At 44.8% G+C, this 15,586-nt stretch overlaps 1 protein-coding gene across 9 annotated transcripts in view; it reads left to right on the top strand.

Annotated features, from left to right (window-relative positions):
- Positions 1-15,586, top strand: part of LOC110497459 (protocadherin Fat 1) — a 103,000-nt gene that overhangs the window by 30,269 nt on the left and 57,145 nt on the right. For all 9 annotated transcript variants that reach the window (XR_005037671.2, XM_090210669.1, XM_036954381.2 and 6 more), the window contains exons 3-4: positions 49-363; positions 12,648-12,709. Coding sequence is in view for 8 of the 9 variants with exons in the window: in XM_090210669.1 (XP_090066795.1) it covers positions 49-363; positions 12,648-12,709 (377 nt within the window). In the remaining variant the exon portion in view is untranslated. The remainder of the gene's footprint in view (positions 1-48; positions 364-12,647; positions 12,710-15,586) is intronic.

The following is a 15,586-nucleotide window of genomic DNA, read 5'->3' as shown; positions in this document are numbered from 1 at the left end:
CATAATAAAAGAGCCCTAAGAACTAATGATTCTCTTTCTTTCTCCCAGGGGTCATCAGAACCCAGGAACTCCTGGACCACGAGACCACCCCGCACTACTGGCTGACTGTGTACGCCACGGACGGCGGCGTGGTGCCCCTCTCGGCCTTCGTGGAGGTCTACGTGGAGGTCCAGGACGTCAACGACAATGCGCCGCAGACCTCTGAGCCCGTCTACTACCCGTCGGTTGCGGAGAACTCGCCCAAGGACGTGTCCATCATCCAGATTGAGGCGGTGGACCCGGACGCCCGGGCCGGCGACAAGCTCTCCTACAAGATCACCAGTGGCAACCCGCAGGGATTTTTCGCCATCAACTCCAAGATGGGTAAGACGAAGGCAAAGGCCGCCACTTTGCTGAATTGAACTTTATTGATTCCCAAGGTGGAATTGAATTCTCGCATGCAAACATGTGTAGTGCTACTATACTTTAAATGAAGTGCATTGCCAGAATAGTAAAGGTAGATAGAAAACAACCAGTTAAGTTCATGCGTGTTATTAGTGTTATCCATTTGTGGTACAATGAAATGTATTGGAAATGGCCTTGTCTTTTGCTTCACATTTGCTTTGTCTATTCCAATGTGGAATAGACAAAGTGTGTTCTGTAATATGAAACACGAAGCATGTACAGCGCCTTGGATTTATCCTCCCACGTATAATGTGTGGCCTGCAATCAATTAACCATTGCCTAACAGATTGTAGGCAATAGGCTACATACCTACTGAGAGTCGAGTGCATGTAATGTCATGTCCAATTTAATCACGTGAAAGAATCCAACTCCTCTCACAAGGTTGTGAATATCGCTTCTCCATAAAGAATAAATGTAGAAAGAAGAGATGTTCAATTGCCCTTTGAGACTTTGAGGGTACACGGGGCCAGTTGTAGGTTATCTAGGTGATATCAATATTTTTGTTCTTGTTTTATAAGAAGCCTTCGGTATCTCCAGTATGCCCACGTGATTTTAGCATGGTCGATAGGAGTGCTGTCTACAGGGGTTTTCCCCACTAACCACAGAGCACAGTGTGTTCACATATGGTGTTCTAAAAATGTACGAACGTTGAATATTTCATCGTTATTCTTGAGGGGGTAAAGCCCACTGGTGCAGACCGTGATTTGACTTCAACATGAGCGGAAATAGTAGTAAAAGGAGTACACGTTGCAAAGTTTTTGAATGTGGATGTTGTAGTTTTTCTTTCTTCAGAGGACTGTGTGTTATTTTTGATGGGGTTTTGAGGAATGTTTCACACTTTATATTCAGCTTGGACAGATACCATGTTATTATAAATATGAATGTGATTTATTAGTATAATATCATAGAGCTTGACTTCGTTCAGTTGGCTTTCATTGCAATTCAGTCTGGACTTCAAATGCCTTATCTGCTGTCCCCATGCCCAGTTATGGAATTACAGTAGTTACCAAAGCAGCGGCTCAATATGAAAAGTCTGCTAGACTGAATCAATTCAATCAGAAAAATTAGATTTGTATGTCCCCTTTTAATAATTAACACAGCATTGTTATTACAAACAAGCTTGTTTACTTTGATTGCATTGTGCAACCTTGTATGTCTTTCAGTAGCTGCTAATTAACAAACTCCATTTAAATCCTTCCTCTGAGTTTTGCGTACTCGTCTCTTGTTGCTTTAAATGCAAGTACTCATTTAAACTGACATGAGGAATGGGCGGTAGAGCAGTCGTCTCTCCAATTTCCCCCATTGACTTGTGTGGTCCCATAATCCAAAGGAGGTCCTCCCATCAACAAACTGTGGTTATTTTTGTTATAGCAGGGGCCAATGTAAATGTTCTTGACCAAATAAGGGTTCGTCATATAGCATGCTCTCTCTAGCTTTCCCGACTGCTGGCAACTCTCCAAGGAGAGACAGAAAAGAAAGGGGAGAAAGAGTTTTTTTTCCCCCGTTTTTCTTTTTTTTTCTTTCTAATGCGCATTTGGCTGCATTTAGATCATTTAGGCATAGGTTTGATCATGAAGGGGGGAGTTGTGTGGGAGGTGGAAGGTTTGTGTGTGTGTGGGTTGACTGTAAGATTCCACTTAGACAGATAAGACATCCTGAACACAGTGGGCAAAGTGTATTTATCTTGCAACGGAGCAGGCATTCTTGAAGTGGAGCAGGCATTCTTGAAGTGATTTACAGTATAGACTAGTAGAGATGAGTTCGCCAGACTCATGCTGTCGAGATAATAGCCGTTGTTGGATTTTAGGAGTTGGCCTCGATTTGAGTTTCTCCTATCTGTAGTTAGTATACAGGGCAGACCAGCCTAGACATGGATGCACACCGGTGATTAATCACATAAGATCTGATCAGCCGAAGAGGTTTAATTTCACCCAACGTTTTAACAGGATTGTCTGATTCTATTATACTGTGTTCCCTTAAGAGCTCCATTGGTGCTCTCTGATCAATGGGCAGATCCATATTTGACCCCGGCCATTGATTTGGACTGACATCCAATGATTTTCTTTTGACCTCTGAGATGGAAAGCACGTCTCCGCTCAACTGTTGAAAACCCAAAGGTGTGTCTGAGAAAGTGAATTCTACGTGTCGGTTTGTCTATTTTCCGGTTAGCTGCTCAAGATCGGCCCCATAGTCGCTTCCACCGTAGTGTATTGTAGTTGGGAGTTTTTGCCTCCCATACAAAGAGTCTGGATTGAAACTCCACGTTCTTTCGTCCTAAAGTATCCGATATGAGTCGCAGTCTTTCCATGCATTGTTCTTGGAAGTTCCAAAAACTACCCTATTTAGCTACTACAAAGCAGATTTCAACTTGCCCTTTGAACCGAATGCTTCTACTTAGCCTACATATTACCAGCAAATATGTCCCCCCTTCCGGATTACGGGGTATTTCTGAAACTCAAAGCTTTACGGGGCTACTGAGTCTACCTGTTTATGTTCCAAACACGCACCGCTGCTCCGGTTGCTTTGTCGGTCTTCTCAAATGGTTCACACGAAGGACGGTGGTGAGCGAGCGATGAAACCCATTCATGCATATCAAAGTGTTTAACTTAATTTTTTTTAATCAGTGGAACACCAGGGCTCCTAGCGTCAGGTTCGACAAAGAGGTGGCTTGTACAAAGAGAAACTTTAACTAAATCACTGCCCCCGTATATGTGTTTGTGTAATTTCTCTGGAGGAGAAGGAGAAGGAGAAAGTGAGAGTGGGGGGGGGGGGGGATTTGAGTGCATCTCAACTGTTGCTGAATACATTAAATGTAATATTCAGAAGTGAATGGGACACATTTGTTCAAAGATAAACTTAACTGAATCACTTCTATATGCATTTATATGGAGAGAGAGAGAGAGAGAGAGAGCATCTCAGCTGTTGCTGAAACATCGTCACAGGATGTTCATAAGCGAATGGGACACATTTATCTTTTTATTTTCCATATCACTACCATTAAGACGGATGAACATTGGCTTCGTACCCGGTCGACATTATCAACTCAATATGGCATTCTCCCCACATATTACAGGAGAGTACGCTCTGTAGTTATATGTTCAAAAACAGCAACGGGAGCAAGGCCCTGTTTTGGCATATCTACAAAGCTCTAGAAAGGGGTGGGGAAAAAAATAAAGGAAAAAAATTGTGCGTGTTGTATGTGTGGGTTTTGGCAAACGTTGCATACACATGCGTAGCTAGCTAGCTTATTAGCTTTGAAGCTAACATTTCTTCCCTTCAGCCGTCTGCTTTAAAGTCTGACAGCTTCAAATGCAGAGAGATGAAGGCTTCTTCTCATGCCACTTTTGGGTCACCCTTTTCCCTATTTTGGTGAGCATTGCAGACACGTGTAGCTTAGCTAACTAGCTAGCTACAGTGCCTTGCGAAAGTATTCGGCCCCCTTGAACTTTGTGACCTTTCGCCACATTTCAGGCTTCAAACATAAAGATATAAAACTGTATTTTTTGGTGAAGAATCAACAACAAGTGGGACACAATCATGAAGTGGAACGACATTTATTGGATATTTCAAACTTTTTTAACAAATCAAAAACTGAAAAATTGGGCGTCCCCTTTACTTTCAGTGCAGCAAACTCTCTCCAGAAGTTCAGTGAGGATCTCTGAATGATCCAATGTTGACCTAAATGACTAATGATGATAAATACAATCCACCTGTGTGTAATCAAGTCTCCGTATAAATGCACCTGCACTGTGATAGTCTCAGAGGTCCGTTAAAAGCGCAGAGAGCATCATGAAGAACAAGGAACACACCAGGCAGGTCCGAGATACTGTTGTGAAGAAGTTTAAAGCCGGATTTGGATACAAAAAGATTTCCCAAGCTTTAAACATCCCAAGGAGCACTGTGCAAGCGATAATATTGAAATGGAAGGAGTATCAGACCACTGCAAATCTACCAAGACCTGGCCGTCCCTCTAAACGCTCTAAACGCTTTTCTTCAGCAGGGACAGGGAAGATGGTTAAAATTGATGGGAAGATGGATGGAGCCAAATACAGGACCATTCTGGAAGAAAACCTGATGGAGTCTGCAAAAGACCTGAGACTGGGACGGAGATTTGTCTTCCAACAAGACAATGATCCAAAACATAAAGCAAAATCTACAATGGAATGGTTCAAAAATAAACATATCCAGGTGTTAGAATGGCAAAGTCCAGACCTGAATCCAATCGAGAATCTGTGGAAAGAACTGAAAACTGCTGTTCACAAATGCTCTCCATCCAACCTCACTGAGCTCGAGCTGTTTTGCAAGGAGGAATGGGAAAAAATGTCAGTCTCTCGATGTGCAAAACTGATAGAGACATACCCCAAGCGACTTACAGCTGTAATCGCAGCAAAAGGTGGCGCTACAAAGTATTAACTTAAGGGGGCTGAATAATTTTGCACGCCCAATTTTTCAGTTTTTGATTTGTTAAAAAAGTTTGAAATATCCAATAAATGTCGTTCCACTTCATGATTGTGTCCCACTTGTTGTTGATTCTTTTTTTATATCTTTATGTTTGAAGCCTGAAATGTGGCAAAAGGTCGCAAAGTTCAAGGGTGCCGAATACTTTCGCAAGGCACTGTATCATTGACTCTAGCATTTTCCTCCTGTAGCTTATTGCCCGACAGTCCGAGGGCTTCAAACGCAGATGAAGGCTTCATCTCCTGGCTGCTTTTGTGTCACCTTGCCCTTTTCCCTGTGCAGTCCCCGTATCGGCTGGCTAAATCCCTGGACGAAAGGCTTACTTTATTTCTGCAGAGTAAACAAGTCGGGCTGTTTAGTTCCCTGTAACTCTAGGGGTTTCATTTAAGTGCAAGGCCAGCTCTCTCCTTCTCTCTCGCAAGACACCATGGCATTCCCATTCGGAGAAAGCTGACAATGGGAATTCATGGATTTTGGTGTTTCGCTTGGTCTGGAATAAAAAGAGTTCCTCCCTGCTGTTTGAATGTTTTCTTTTCCCCAGTCTTTCGAAGACGCCAAGGAGAATTAGGTCACTTGAATACTGTCTGCTTTGTGAGATTGACTCCTTGACCATCAATGTATGTATGCAGTCTGTGTTTGTAGCGTTGTATGTGCCTCCTCACATAACTCAGTGGTGTGTATCCAGAGCTGGTGTGAACGACTCTCCCCCTTTCTCCTTCACCTGATCTAGTGCTAACCCACCCACTCGCTGTGTTGAAGCGGATCAGGTTTATCATGATACACATACCACAGGATTCCCTCCCTGCCTCCTCTCTCATTCGTCCCTCCCCCTCTCTCTCTCTGTGGGTTCAGCGTCCTTTTCAAACACAGCTCCGGTCGGAAAACACATTTCTGTTTTTCCCACCCTCGCGCGGCTTGACCCCCAGCGAGCTCTTATAGAAGTAGAGTTATCGAGTTACCCACCTCCTGCTCTGTACAAGCCTCCGCTCTCACGTGCACTCTCCACTTTTTACATCGCTACAAAGCTTTGGCCTCTCGTTAAAAAGCGACGTGGGGGGGGGGGTAGTTCTCGGGCGGTCGTCAGGGAGAGGTGGACGTGAGCTGCCTACCTGCATAGAGGGAGACTAGGAAGGCTGTTACTGTTAATGATACCTGGCGAAAGAGGGATTTAAATGACGAAGGCAGCCTGCTGTGACGGTTTGGACTGGGCTTTAAACAATGTTGGGAACTGGAGGTTGTGCTCAAACAGCCGTGACTTCTCGTCGGATATACACTTGCACTCAGGAAACAGGGAGGGAGTGGGAGAGGTCAGCCAAAGGTCACAAGAATATCGCAGAGTCTGCGATAGCCTAATTCTAACTCGCTGGCAATCCTATGTAGTCCAAAGGTGTTAGATCATGTGCTGATGATTATGATAAAGGTGATGATCATTGTGATCTGTAAAGAGCAAGAGCACCAATAGTCTCTGGTTCAGTATTTCAGTGTTTAACTACGATCCCTCTAGGACTCTCTTTTAGGACGATAGGTTCAAGGTTCCTTAGGATCAAACACTGTCCTTGCCCAAGAGACTATTGTATAGTCTGTTGTATGAAAGTTAGCCTTGGAGCGCAAACACACAAAACCTCCCCTTTCAGAATGAGGCACTCAATGTTCTTCACTTGACAACAGTACAGCATAGCCCATTCACTTAGTTCTGCCTCCTCTTTTAGTCCTGACAATGGCATGTCCTGTGTGGGACAGAGTTGTGTGTGTATACCATATTTTCCCCCACATTTGGCGGCAGCAGTTGACCCAACGTATTGAAATGAATAGGAAAGATAAACCCAGGTGATTATTATTATTATTATTATTATTATTATTATTATTATTATTTAAAAAATGTTTTGGCCACCATTGAAAATGAGTGCTCAATGCCTCCTCCTAGCGAGTCCGGATCAGAGAGCCAGTCATTGTAGTAAATTGAAAAGGAATATCTCGGTATTGCGTTGGCAAGCATGGTTTCCTCTGACAGCTTTTATATGCATTTCTAATGCCGGTAGTTGTATGAAAAGCTGTTGGAACAGGAAAAACAAAACAAAAATAGCCGGTGGGGACCGGGCATCAAATCATCCACTCCGTGATATACTCATATCGGCTTTCAGCGGCGCCTTCTCTATTAGATAAGGGGAGAGAAAAAACATCTGACAATGTGCACCCGCGTTTTATCAAAGCGCCCAGGCCGAGCGCGAGGGGAAGCCAGATAGGAAATGGATAATACCACCAACAACTTCCCGCCGTTTCCTGCTATTCGGGGGCCGAACAACTAGCACGAGACACCAAATGTTGTTGAAGGAGCGAGAAAGGAAAGAGATGGAGTATACTTTTCTCAGGGAAAACAATCCACAGCTTCACACCTGAACCTAATCCACACACCTGAACCTTTTGTAGGGTGTTTTTCTGTCTGTGTGTGTGTGTGTGTGTGTGTGTGTCTGCCTAGTGTGTGTCCGTCTGTCTCTCTGTTTGAGAGTGTGAGGGAGGCCTATAGCACTAGGCTTCGAGGTTCATTAAGTATGGACTTAGGACACCTGTTCCTCCCGGCTCGCCCCTTCCTAAGCTCCTAAGCACCTCCCTCACCTCTCTCTGGGAACAGCTGAATCTACATCCTGGCACACCAGCCAGACTGTCTGTCTTCAGCGCGTGACTGAGAACGGGAATGTACACAGGAGCCCATGTGTATATATATTAAAAAAAACATTAAAAAAAACATGGCTGTCGTCTGCCTGGGATTGGTGTTTTCTCACTCACACACAAGGTGTTTCCGGTCTTTCACTGTCTATTTTGCTCTACCTTTCTCTTCTTACCTCCCCCTCTCTCTGTTTCTCTCTTTCTCCCTCCCTCCCTCCCTTTAAATTGAAGCCAGACACATTACATTCAGGCATAATATAAGCAGTATAGCCAGTATGTAGACCCCAGCTGGTAATCAGCTCCACAGTATCCAATTACTCATCCTCGTCACCAACCCATACATCAATCACACTCTCAAGCAGGCATCTGGAGAGAACACCCCCCCCCCCCCCCAATAAAAAAACAGACAGGGGCTGCATTCCTATAGGGACACCGTTAGCACAATGTTTTGCAACGGGAGATGAAAATGTGTGCCTCTCCTTGGAGAAGTCCCTCACTGTTTTAGCCAGTTGTCTTCTGTTTGGTACCCTGTGAATGCGACCCCCCCCCCCCCGTCATATTTAACAATGGTAATCAGAATCAGTAACACCCAGGTGGCTCTGATACGCTTTCAATGTACCACGACCACAGATGACATTGACCTTATAAAAATTGGTCCCCCGAAATTGCGTTCCATCAGTGTCAATATTTATTTCTGTTCGTGGTCGTAAGCAACTGTGCTTCCTTGCGCTTCCGCTTATCGTCAGTCCTGCACATCCTGCCGGGGGAAAATTTCCGAGCTTCCAATAGTCCTCAGCTTCCATTATATATTTTCCCAGATCTCCTGTATCCGTTCCTACTCGAGAGCCGTCTACAGAGAGACAGTGAGCTCATAGTAGGGGTCCCTCTTTTTGTGTCCCTAATGGAAACCTATTCTCTACTTACTGCATTACTTTTGACCAGGGCCCACTGTCAAAAGAAGTGCACTATGTAGGGAATAGGTTTCCATTAGGGACGCATGCATTGTTTGTTTATACGCCCTCTTATGAATATCCATTAGATGAGTCCTATTAGCTACCTGGTAGGAGGGTAATGAGGTAGGGAGCATGGTCCTATCCCTCCTTGGGGTGTGTGTGCGTTTAGGGGAGCGAGGCAGGCATTTTAGTTTTGGAGTGATATAGCTGTCTCTCTCTCCTTCGCTAAATGCTAGCCATTTTCACAAAGACCCCCTCTTAGCAGCAGGTGTGGGAGGGTCACGGGAGGGTATTGTCTGAGTCCACTTACACTGTGTCTGTGTGTGTGCCTGTCAGTACGTCCCTGTCCGAGTGTGTGGCGGTTTCTATCTTGTTGTGTGAATCTGTGTCCCTGTCTGCATCCCTGTTTGTACGTGTGAAGTGGGCTCTTACGGGGACGCAGGGGCCTTTTTGTAAGCTGTGTGAAGTGCGGCATTTCTCCGCTAGCTAAATGATACATCTGCGGAGGCCCATCAATGGTCCCCAGTCAATGGCTCTGTGGCAACTCACCTTTTTAAAGGAACACCCAAACAACCCCTTCTCTACTCTTAACTGTTTATCCTGCCTTATCTTAGAACCCCTCACACAAGTCGGCCATGCTTTGGGCTACTTCTTTTGGGATACTTTACTGTGCGACACACACTTTGGGATAATGACGGTTTTCTTGGGCCTGTTGTGACGGAGCAACAAGTGCAGGAAACAAATTGCTGTTTTTTACCTCAATTTTGGGTTCTGGTTGTGTCTCCCCGGAGACTAGCTTGGAGCTAGTTGGTAGATTCTACAATGAAACACGAAGATCTTGAAATTATTGTCTTCGGCACTCGAAGCTAGGAGAGGTTAAATGTTTTTTCCTTATGAGAAAAACGAGTCGCCCTGGGCCGTTTTATATATTTTTTTACCCTCAACACAACAGAAAAACAGCAATCCCGACCTAGATCAAATAATGAAATCTCGGGGAGATTTTTGCTCGTTTTTCAACAATTACGGTAAATATCTCAAGGCGCTCAAATAGCTCGTTCATAACCGGGGAGGGTTTAAACCACCCACTGCAGACACCAACAAGATTCCCACACGTCTGCAGTCGACAGCTAAATATGTGTCACCCTGCTAGACTGCTAATCACTGCAGTAATACCTGGGTTGTGTCGTCCCAGCCCGGCATCGTCCCGGCCAGCTCCCCCGGCCTCCATTTTTGGAGACGCGGTTGTGCTGAAGGACATGCTGAGGAGCGACCTCTCTTTTGCAACTGTTGTTTTTCCCCTCTTCTCAAAACAGCCTGGCTGTAATTACTGTCGGCCCCGGCTCAGCCCACTCCTGAGGAGGCTTGTGTGTGTTTGGACCGCTATATTGTGGATTAGAACGGCAACCTTCTCTCTGCTGTCTAGTGTGTGTGTGATTTACGTGTGTGTGTGTGTGTGTTTTGAGAGCTGGTTTTTGGGTTTGGAACGGCAAGCTTCTCCCTGATGGCAGGCCTATATGTAGCCTGTTGGCAGGCCTGTATGTAGCCTGATTGCAGGCCTATATGTAGCCTGCCAACAGCTGTACAGCTCCTCTAATCTTAACACAACTTAGTCATGTTGACTTCTGTCTGGACTCTGTATCTAGGACTAGTCCCTATAGCTATACACAGACTGTAAAAAAAAAACTTTCCATGACATAGACTGACCAGGTGAATCCAGGTGAAAGTTACGATCCCTTATTGAAGTCACCTGTTAAATCTACTTCAGTGTAGATGAAGGGGAGGAGACAGGTTAACAAATGATTTTTAAGCCTTGAGACAATTGAGACATGGATTGAGCATGACAAAAGATTTAAGTGCCTTTGAACAAGGTATGGTAGTAGGTCGCAAGGCACACCAGTTTGTGTCAAGAACTGCTGGGGTTTGCTGGACATCCAGACAACTTGACACAACTGTGGGAAGCATTGGAGTCAACATGGGTCGGGCATTCCCTGTGGAAACGCTTTCTTATAGAGTCCAGTTCTGAGAAGAGAAGGGGGGGTGCAACTCAATATTAGGAAGGTGTTCTTAATGTTTGGTAAACTGTGTATAGTACTTACTGGCGGCAGTGTATTTCCAATCCATAGGCAGAATTGATCTTCAGAGGCTGGAAGCCTGGAGCCGTGGCTCAGATAAAGATTGGAACGTACGCTAAGCTAAGAGTACCACTTCATAGTTGTTGACGCTTCTAACCCCACATCAAAGGACCGCTCCCGAGAGCTAGGAGACAGCTAAGATACTTTAAGAAAAAAAGAAAGATAGCTCCAGCCATCCGGATCAATTTAGAGCAACCTTTCCTAAGAGTTGTACCTCAGTTAAATTTAGCTTCTCGCTAGGATGGATGTGCAGAGGAGTCAACCCCCGTCCCTTCAATTAAAGCTGTGGAGGATTTTCAGCCTGGCACACTTGGCAGCTTGACAAAGGGGAACGTGTGTGTGTGTGTGTGAGAGCGCAACCCCCTCTCTTTGCCAGTCTTTGGGAAATGTGGGTAATATTATTGTGTATATATATATATATATATATATATATATATGTATGTGTGTGTGTGTGTGAGAGCCACTCTCTCTTTCATTCTTTGGGAAATGGGGGTAATACGATCACTTTGTTTATGTCCATTGAGATGCCCAGCAAATTGTCCTGGTTTTCAGGACAGCCCCACCGATATGCCTTACCTTCTTTTACAAAGAGCCTTGTTCGCCAGTTAGCTGCTAGTCTCAACCCATAACACTACCCATGGCCAAACTACCCAGCATTATTACAACAGTACAGTGTAGCCCATTGACTTAGCTCTTGCATTTGTCCTGACAGTGGCATGTTGTCAAGCGTCCTTCCTTTCTTAATCGCTCCCAATTTCCCGGACAAGCTTTTCCAACTTGTAACGCCTTCATTAGCTTTGTTCAATGTATTGCAAACAAAACAAAAACTAGCTTAGCACACAAGGGAAACATTGTCTTTCGCTAATGCTGATAGCACTTTGTTTTTGATTTATTTTATATTCCAAATGAACATTGTTACTTTTTAGGGTAAGGTATGACACCCGGGGGAGCTCTGGCTCAGTTGAGTACTTTATTTGCTGTGCAGGGCTATTTTGAGAGGTGCTGTAAGTTGTGGGCTTGCTATTCTGGTTTGCACCATATGTGCCATTGATGGGCTCGGGTTTCGGAAATCCTTTTTTTTTTTGCTATGATAATCAGGTCGACCAGCCGGCTCTGGTGCGGTCTGCTCTGGCACGTCTACTCTGCACTCATGTCTACTGCAAGGTTACAATTACGCCGGGAGTGAGAATACGTTGCTTATTATTTGAGGAGAAGAGACTGCTCGTATAATGTAGCTATATATTTAAAACAAAATTATCTCTCTTCTCCCTGTCCTTTGGTTGAATCTGATTCAAATCTCGAAAATCCTTAAAACCAAACCATTGGGATCTAATTCGAAACCCCTACACAGACGAGTTGAGACTCTGGCGCTCGGGCTTGGGGCTGCAGTTGACTGTGTCTGCCTCTTGACTGCCCGCCTCTGTATTTGTTCAGCTTGCGCTATAAGCCTCAGTTAGAGTTTTAGAGGCCACTGTTTGTTACAGAGCCCGTCAGCGGACCTCCGCGATATTTCACCTGTGGCGGACGGGGTGGCCTGACAGTGGGCCTGTCTGGGGCGCGGAAGTGACCGGGGGGGGGGGTCGGAGACCTTTCTAAGGGTCAGTATCTCAGCCCCTTCCTCCTCTCGCAGGTCATTTAGAAGAAGGGTTGGATGACATAACCAAGGGAACAAAGAATGGAGGGCTTGATTTTCCCCCACAAAAAAAACTGTAAATCAGCTATTTACCCTGGCCCTTTCATGCTTTGGTGTTAGTTTAGCTTTAGGAAGCACGTCATGCGTCTTGTAAAGAAGTTTGTCTGCCGTTACAAATATGCCTTTTTTTCTCATTATTAGCTGCCTTTTTCTCTATGGTTTTGTGATTTCATTTTCATGAATGCATCAAGTCAAGAAAATGGAATATCACATTGTCCTGTAGCAAGAAGATGTAACATTGATGCAACATTAATACATTGATTGGGGCCATAGTACTAACAAACCTCTCTTTTCTCTCAACAGGTCTTGTTACAACTACCTCGAGGAAGCTGGATCGAGAACAGCAGGATGAGCACATTCTTGAGGTAAGCACCTTGTTTTGTCTGGTCTACCACTAACAGAAAGGGGGGAGGGAGAAAGAAGAGGGGGGATGAAAAAAACGGTCTACTTCCTTGTCTGTCCGTCTGTGTGAGCCCTCGTGTTTGTTTGGAGAAGCATTAGCAGCATTGCTAATCATCAGAAAGGCCCTCAAGGACGACCTCTTCAGCCGAAACGGCCTTTAGACTTGGCTGTCTTCAACCTCCAACTAACGTACTTTGGCCGAGCGCCAAGTGTTGCCAACCAAAACAAGCTGGGGCACAGAGACGCAGCGCATAGTTCCACACTAACCGGCGGAAGGGGGTTTGGGTTTTGGATCATGATTCCGCCGTTTGAGATTTCCAGGGGGGAATCAGGGTGACTGTGCCTTTGTTCTTCTCCAGTGTACCGTCACGGGATCGAGGGGGGCAAGCCGGGGCAGGAAGCGAACCTTCAACGCCGGGTTGATGTTTAAACTTGTGGATACTCACTTTTTCTCTCTGTATCGCTAGGTCTCTCTCTCTCTCTTTCTGTCTCTCCCTCTCTTTCTTCTCTAACCCCACCCACCCTCCTTCCAACCCCCACCCACCACTTCATTCCATTCCCTCTGCCCAACCTAACCAAACGTTTAACGCCAGCACATTTAATTTTGTGCCAAGATCGATTAACCAGATTGGGCGCTGCTTAATTATCGTTATAGGAGTTAATGCAATTTGCGGTTCATTGGATGCCAATTAATGCCGATGTGTGCCCGCATGCCAGCCACTCCCTGTGTTTTCATACTCAATTTACACAGTGGGACGCACTCATTTTATTCTGGGACTGGAGAGTAAAGATAGTGGGGGAGAGGAGGGGAGAGATCTGTTCTCCTGAGGGAGACATTTTACTGCCTCCCGCTTCTCCTTCTCTTCCTACTCTCTCTTTCTCCCTCTCTCTCTTCCCCCCCCCCCTCTCTCTCATTCTCTCCAACCACATCTATGATAAATTAAATGGCCTACTCTTAGATTTGAGTGCCGAGTTGCAGAGGCCTCAAGAGAGAGGAAAACTAAATTGAAGTTTTCGACACCAAAAGCCCTTTTTTAATTTGTTAAAGTGACCAGGCCAGGAGCCCTCTGTGCGAACGACTGAGCAGATTCCCAGGGCAGTCAGAGTCCAAAGCCACCCTTGAGGGTTAATCTCAGGGGCATTGGTTGGTGTGTGACAGTAGAATTAGAGATGAAGAGAGCTGATAGCCTCTGTGTTTTTCCAACAGGCTCCTGTTTTTACGAATACATAGCCAGAGCCCGTTTGTTATTACTACGCTGTTCATTTGTCCCGTTTGAAGAAATGCTCCAGCAGACGTTAAATAACCACGTTAAATGTTAACAAGCTCAAAGCGCTCCTCCAGTTCTTTCATGTTGGGGCCAAATTAAAAATGCACAGTGACATTTGTACACTTCTTTATACATACATACATGCATACATACATACATACATACATACATACATACATACATACATACATACATAAATAACCAGTCAAAAGTTTGGACACACCTACTCATTCAAGGGTTTTTCTTTATTTTTTAAAATTATTTTCTACATTGTAGAATAATAGTGAAAGACATCAAAACTATGAAATAACACATATGGAATCATGTAGTAACTTAAAGTGTTAAACAAAGCTAAATATATTTTAGTTTCTTCAATGTAGCCACCCTTTGATGAAAGCTTTGCACTCTTGGAACTCTCTCAACCAGCTTCACCTGGAATGCTTTTTCAACAGTCCTGAAGGAGTTCCCACATATGCTGAGCACTTGCTGGCTGCTTTTCCTTCACTCTGCGTTCCAACTCATCCCAGACCTACGGCTCCCGAGTGGCTCAGTGGTCTGAGACACTGCCTCTCAGTGCAAGAGGCGTCACTGCAGTACCTTGTTCGAATCCAGGCTGCATCACATCCGGTCGTAATTGGGAGTCCCATAGGGCGACGCACAAGTTGTCCAAGTTTGGCTGGGGTAGGCTGTCATTGTAAATAAGAATTTGTTCTTAACTGACTTGCCTAGTTAAATAAAGGTTATATTAAAAAAACATCTCAATTAAGTTGAGGTCAGGTGATTGTGGAGACCAGGTAATCTGATGCAGCACCCCATCACTCTCCTTCTTGATCAAATAGCTCTTACACAGCCTAGAGGTGTATTGGGTCATTGTGCTGTTGAAAAACAAATGATAGTCACACTAAATGAAAACCAGATGGGATGGAGTATCACTGCAGAATGCTGTGGTATCCATGCTGGTTAAGTGTGCCTTGACTTGTAAATAAATCACAGACAGTATCACCAGGAAAACACCACAGCACCTCCTCCTTCATGCTTCACGGTTGGAACTACACATGCAGAGCTCATACGTTCACCTACTCTGCGTCTCACAAAGACACGGCGGTTGGAACCAAACATCTCCAATTTGGACTCATCAGACCAAAGGACAGATTTCCACCGGTTTAATGTCCATTGCTTGTGTATTTTGGCCCAAGCAATGCTTTTCTTCTTATTGGTGTCCTTTAGTAGTGGTTTCTTTGCAGCAATTCAACCATGAAGGCCTGATTCACGCAGTCTCCTCTGAACAGTTGATGTTGAGATGTGTCTGTTACTTGAACTCTGTGAAGCATTTATTTGGGTTGCAATTTCTGAGACTGGTAACTCTAATGGGTCTTCCTTTCCTGTAGCGGTCCTCATGAGAACCAGTTTCATTATAGCGCTTGATGGGTTTTTGCGACTGCACTCGAAGAGATTTTCGAAGTTCTTGACATTTTCCGGATTGACTGACCTTCATGTCTGGACTGTCATTTCTCTTTGCTTATTTGAGCTGTTCTTTCCATATTATGGACTTTGTATTTTACCAAATAGGGC

The sequence above is a fragment of the Oncorhynchus mykiss genome, chromosome 19 (assembly GCF_057628025.1).
Source record: "Oncorhynchus mykiss isolate SJ-2025 chromosome 19, ASM5762802v1, whole genome shotgun sequence".
Taxonomy (NCBI): Eukaryota; Metazoa; Chordata; class Actinopteri; order Salmoniformes; family Salmonidae; genus Oncorhynchus; species Oncorhynchus mykiss.
Note: the sequence above shows the minus strand (reverse complement) of the source record. Positions and strands in the feature narration are given on the sequence as shown.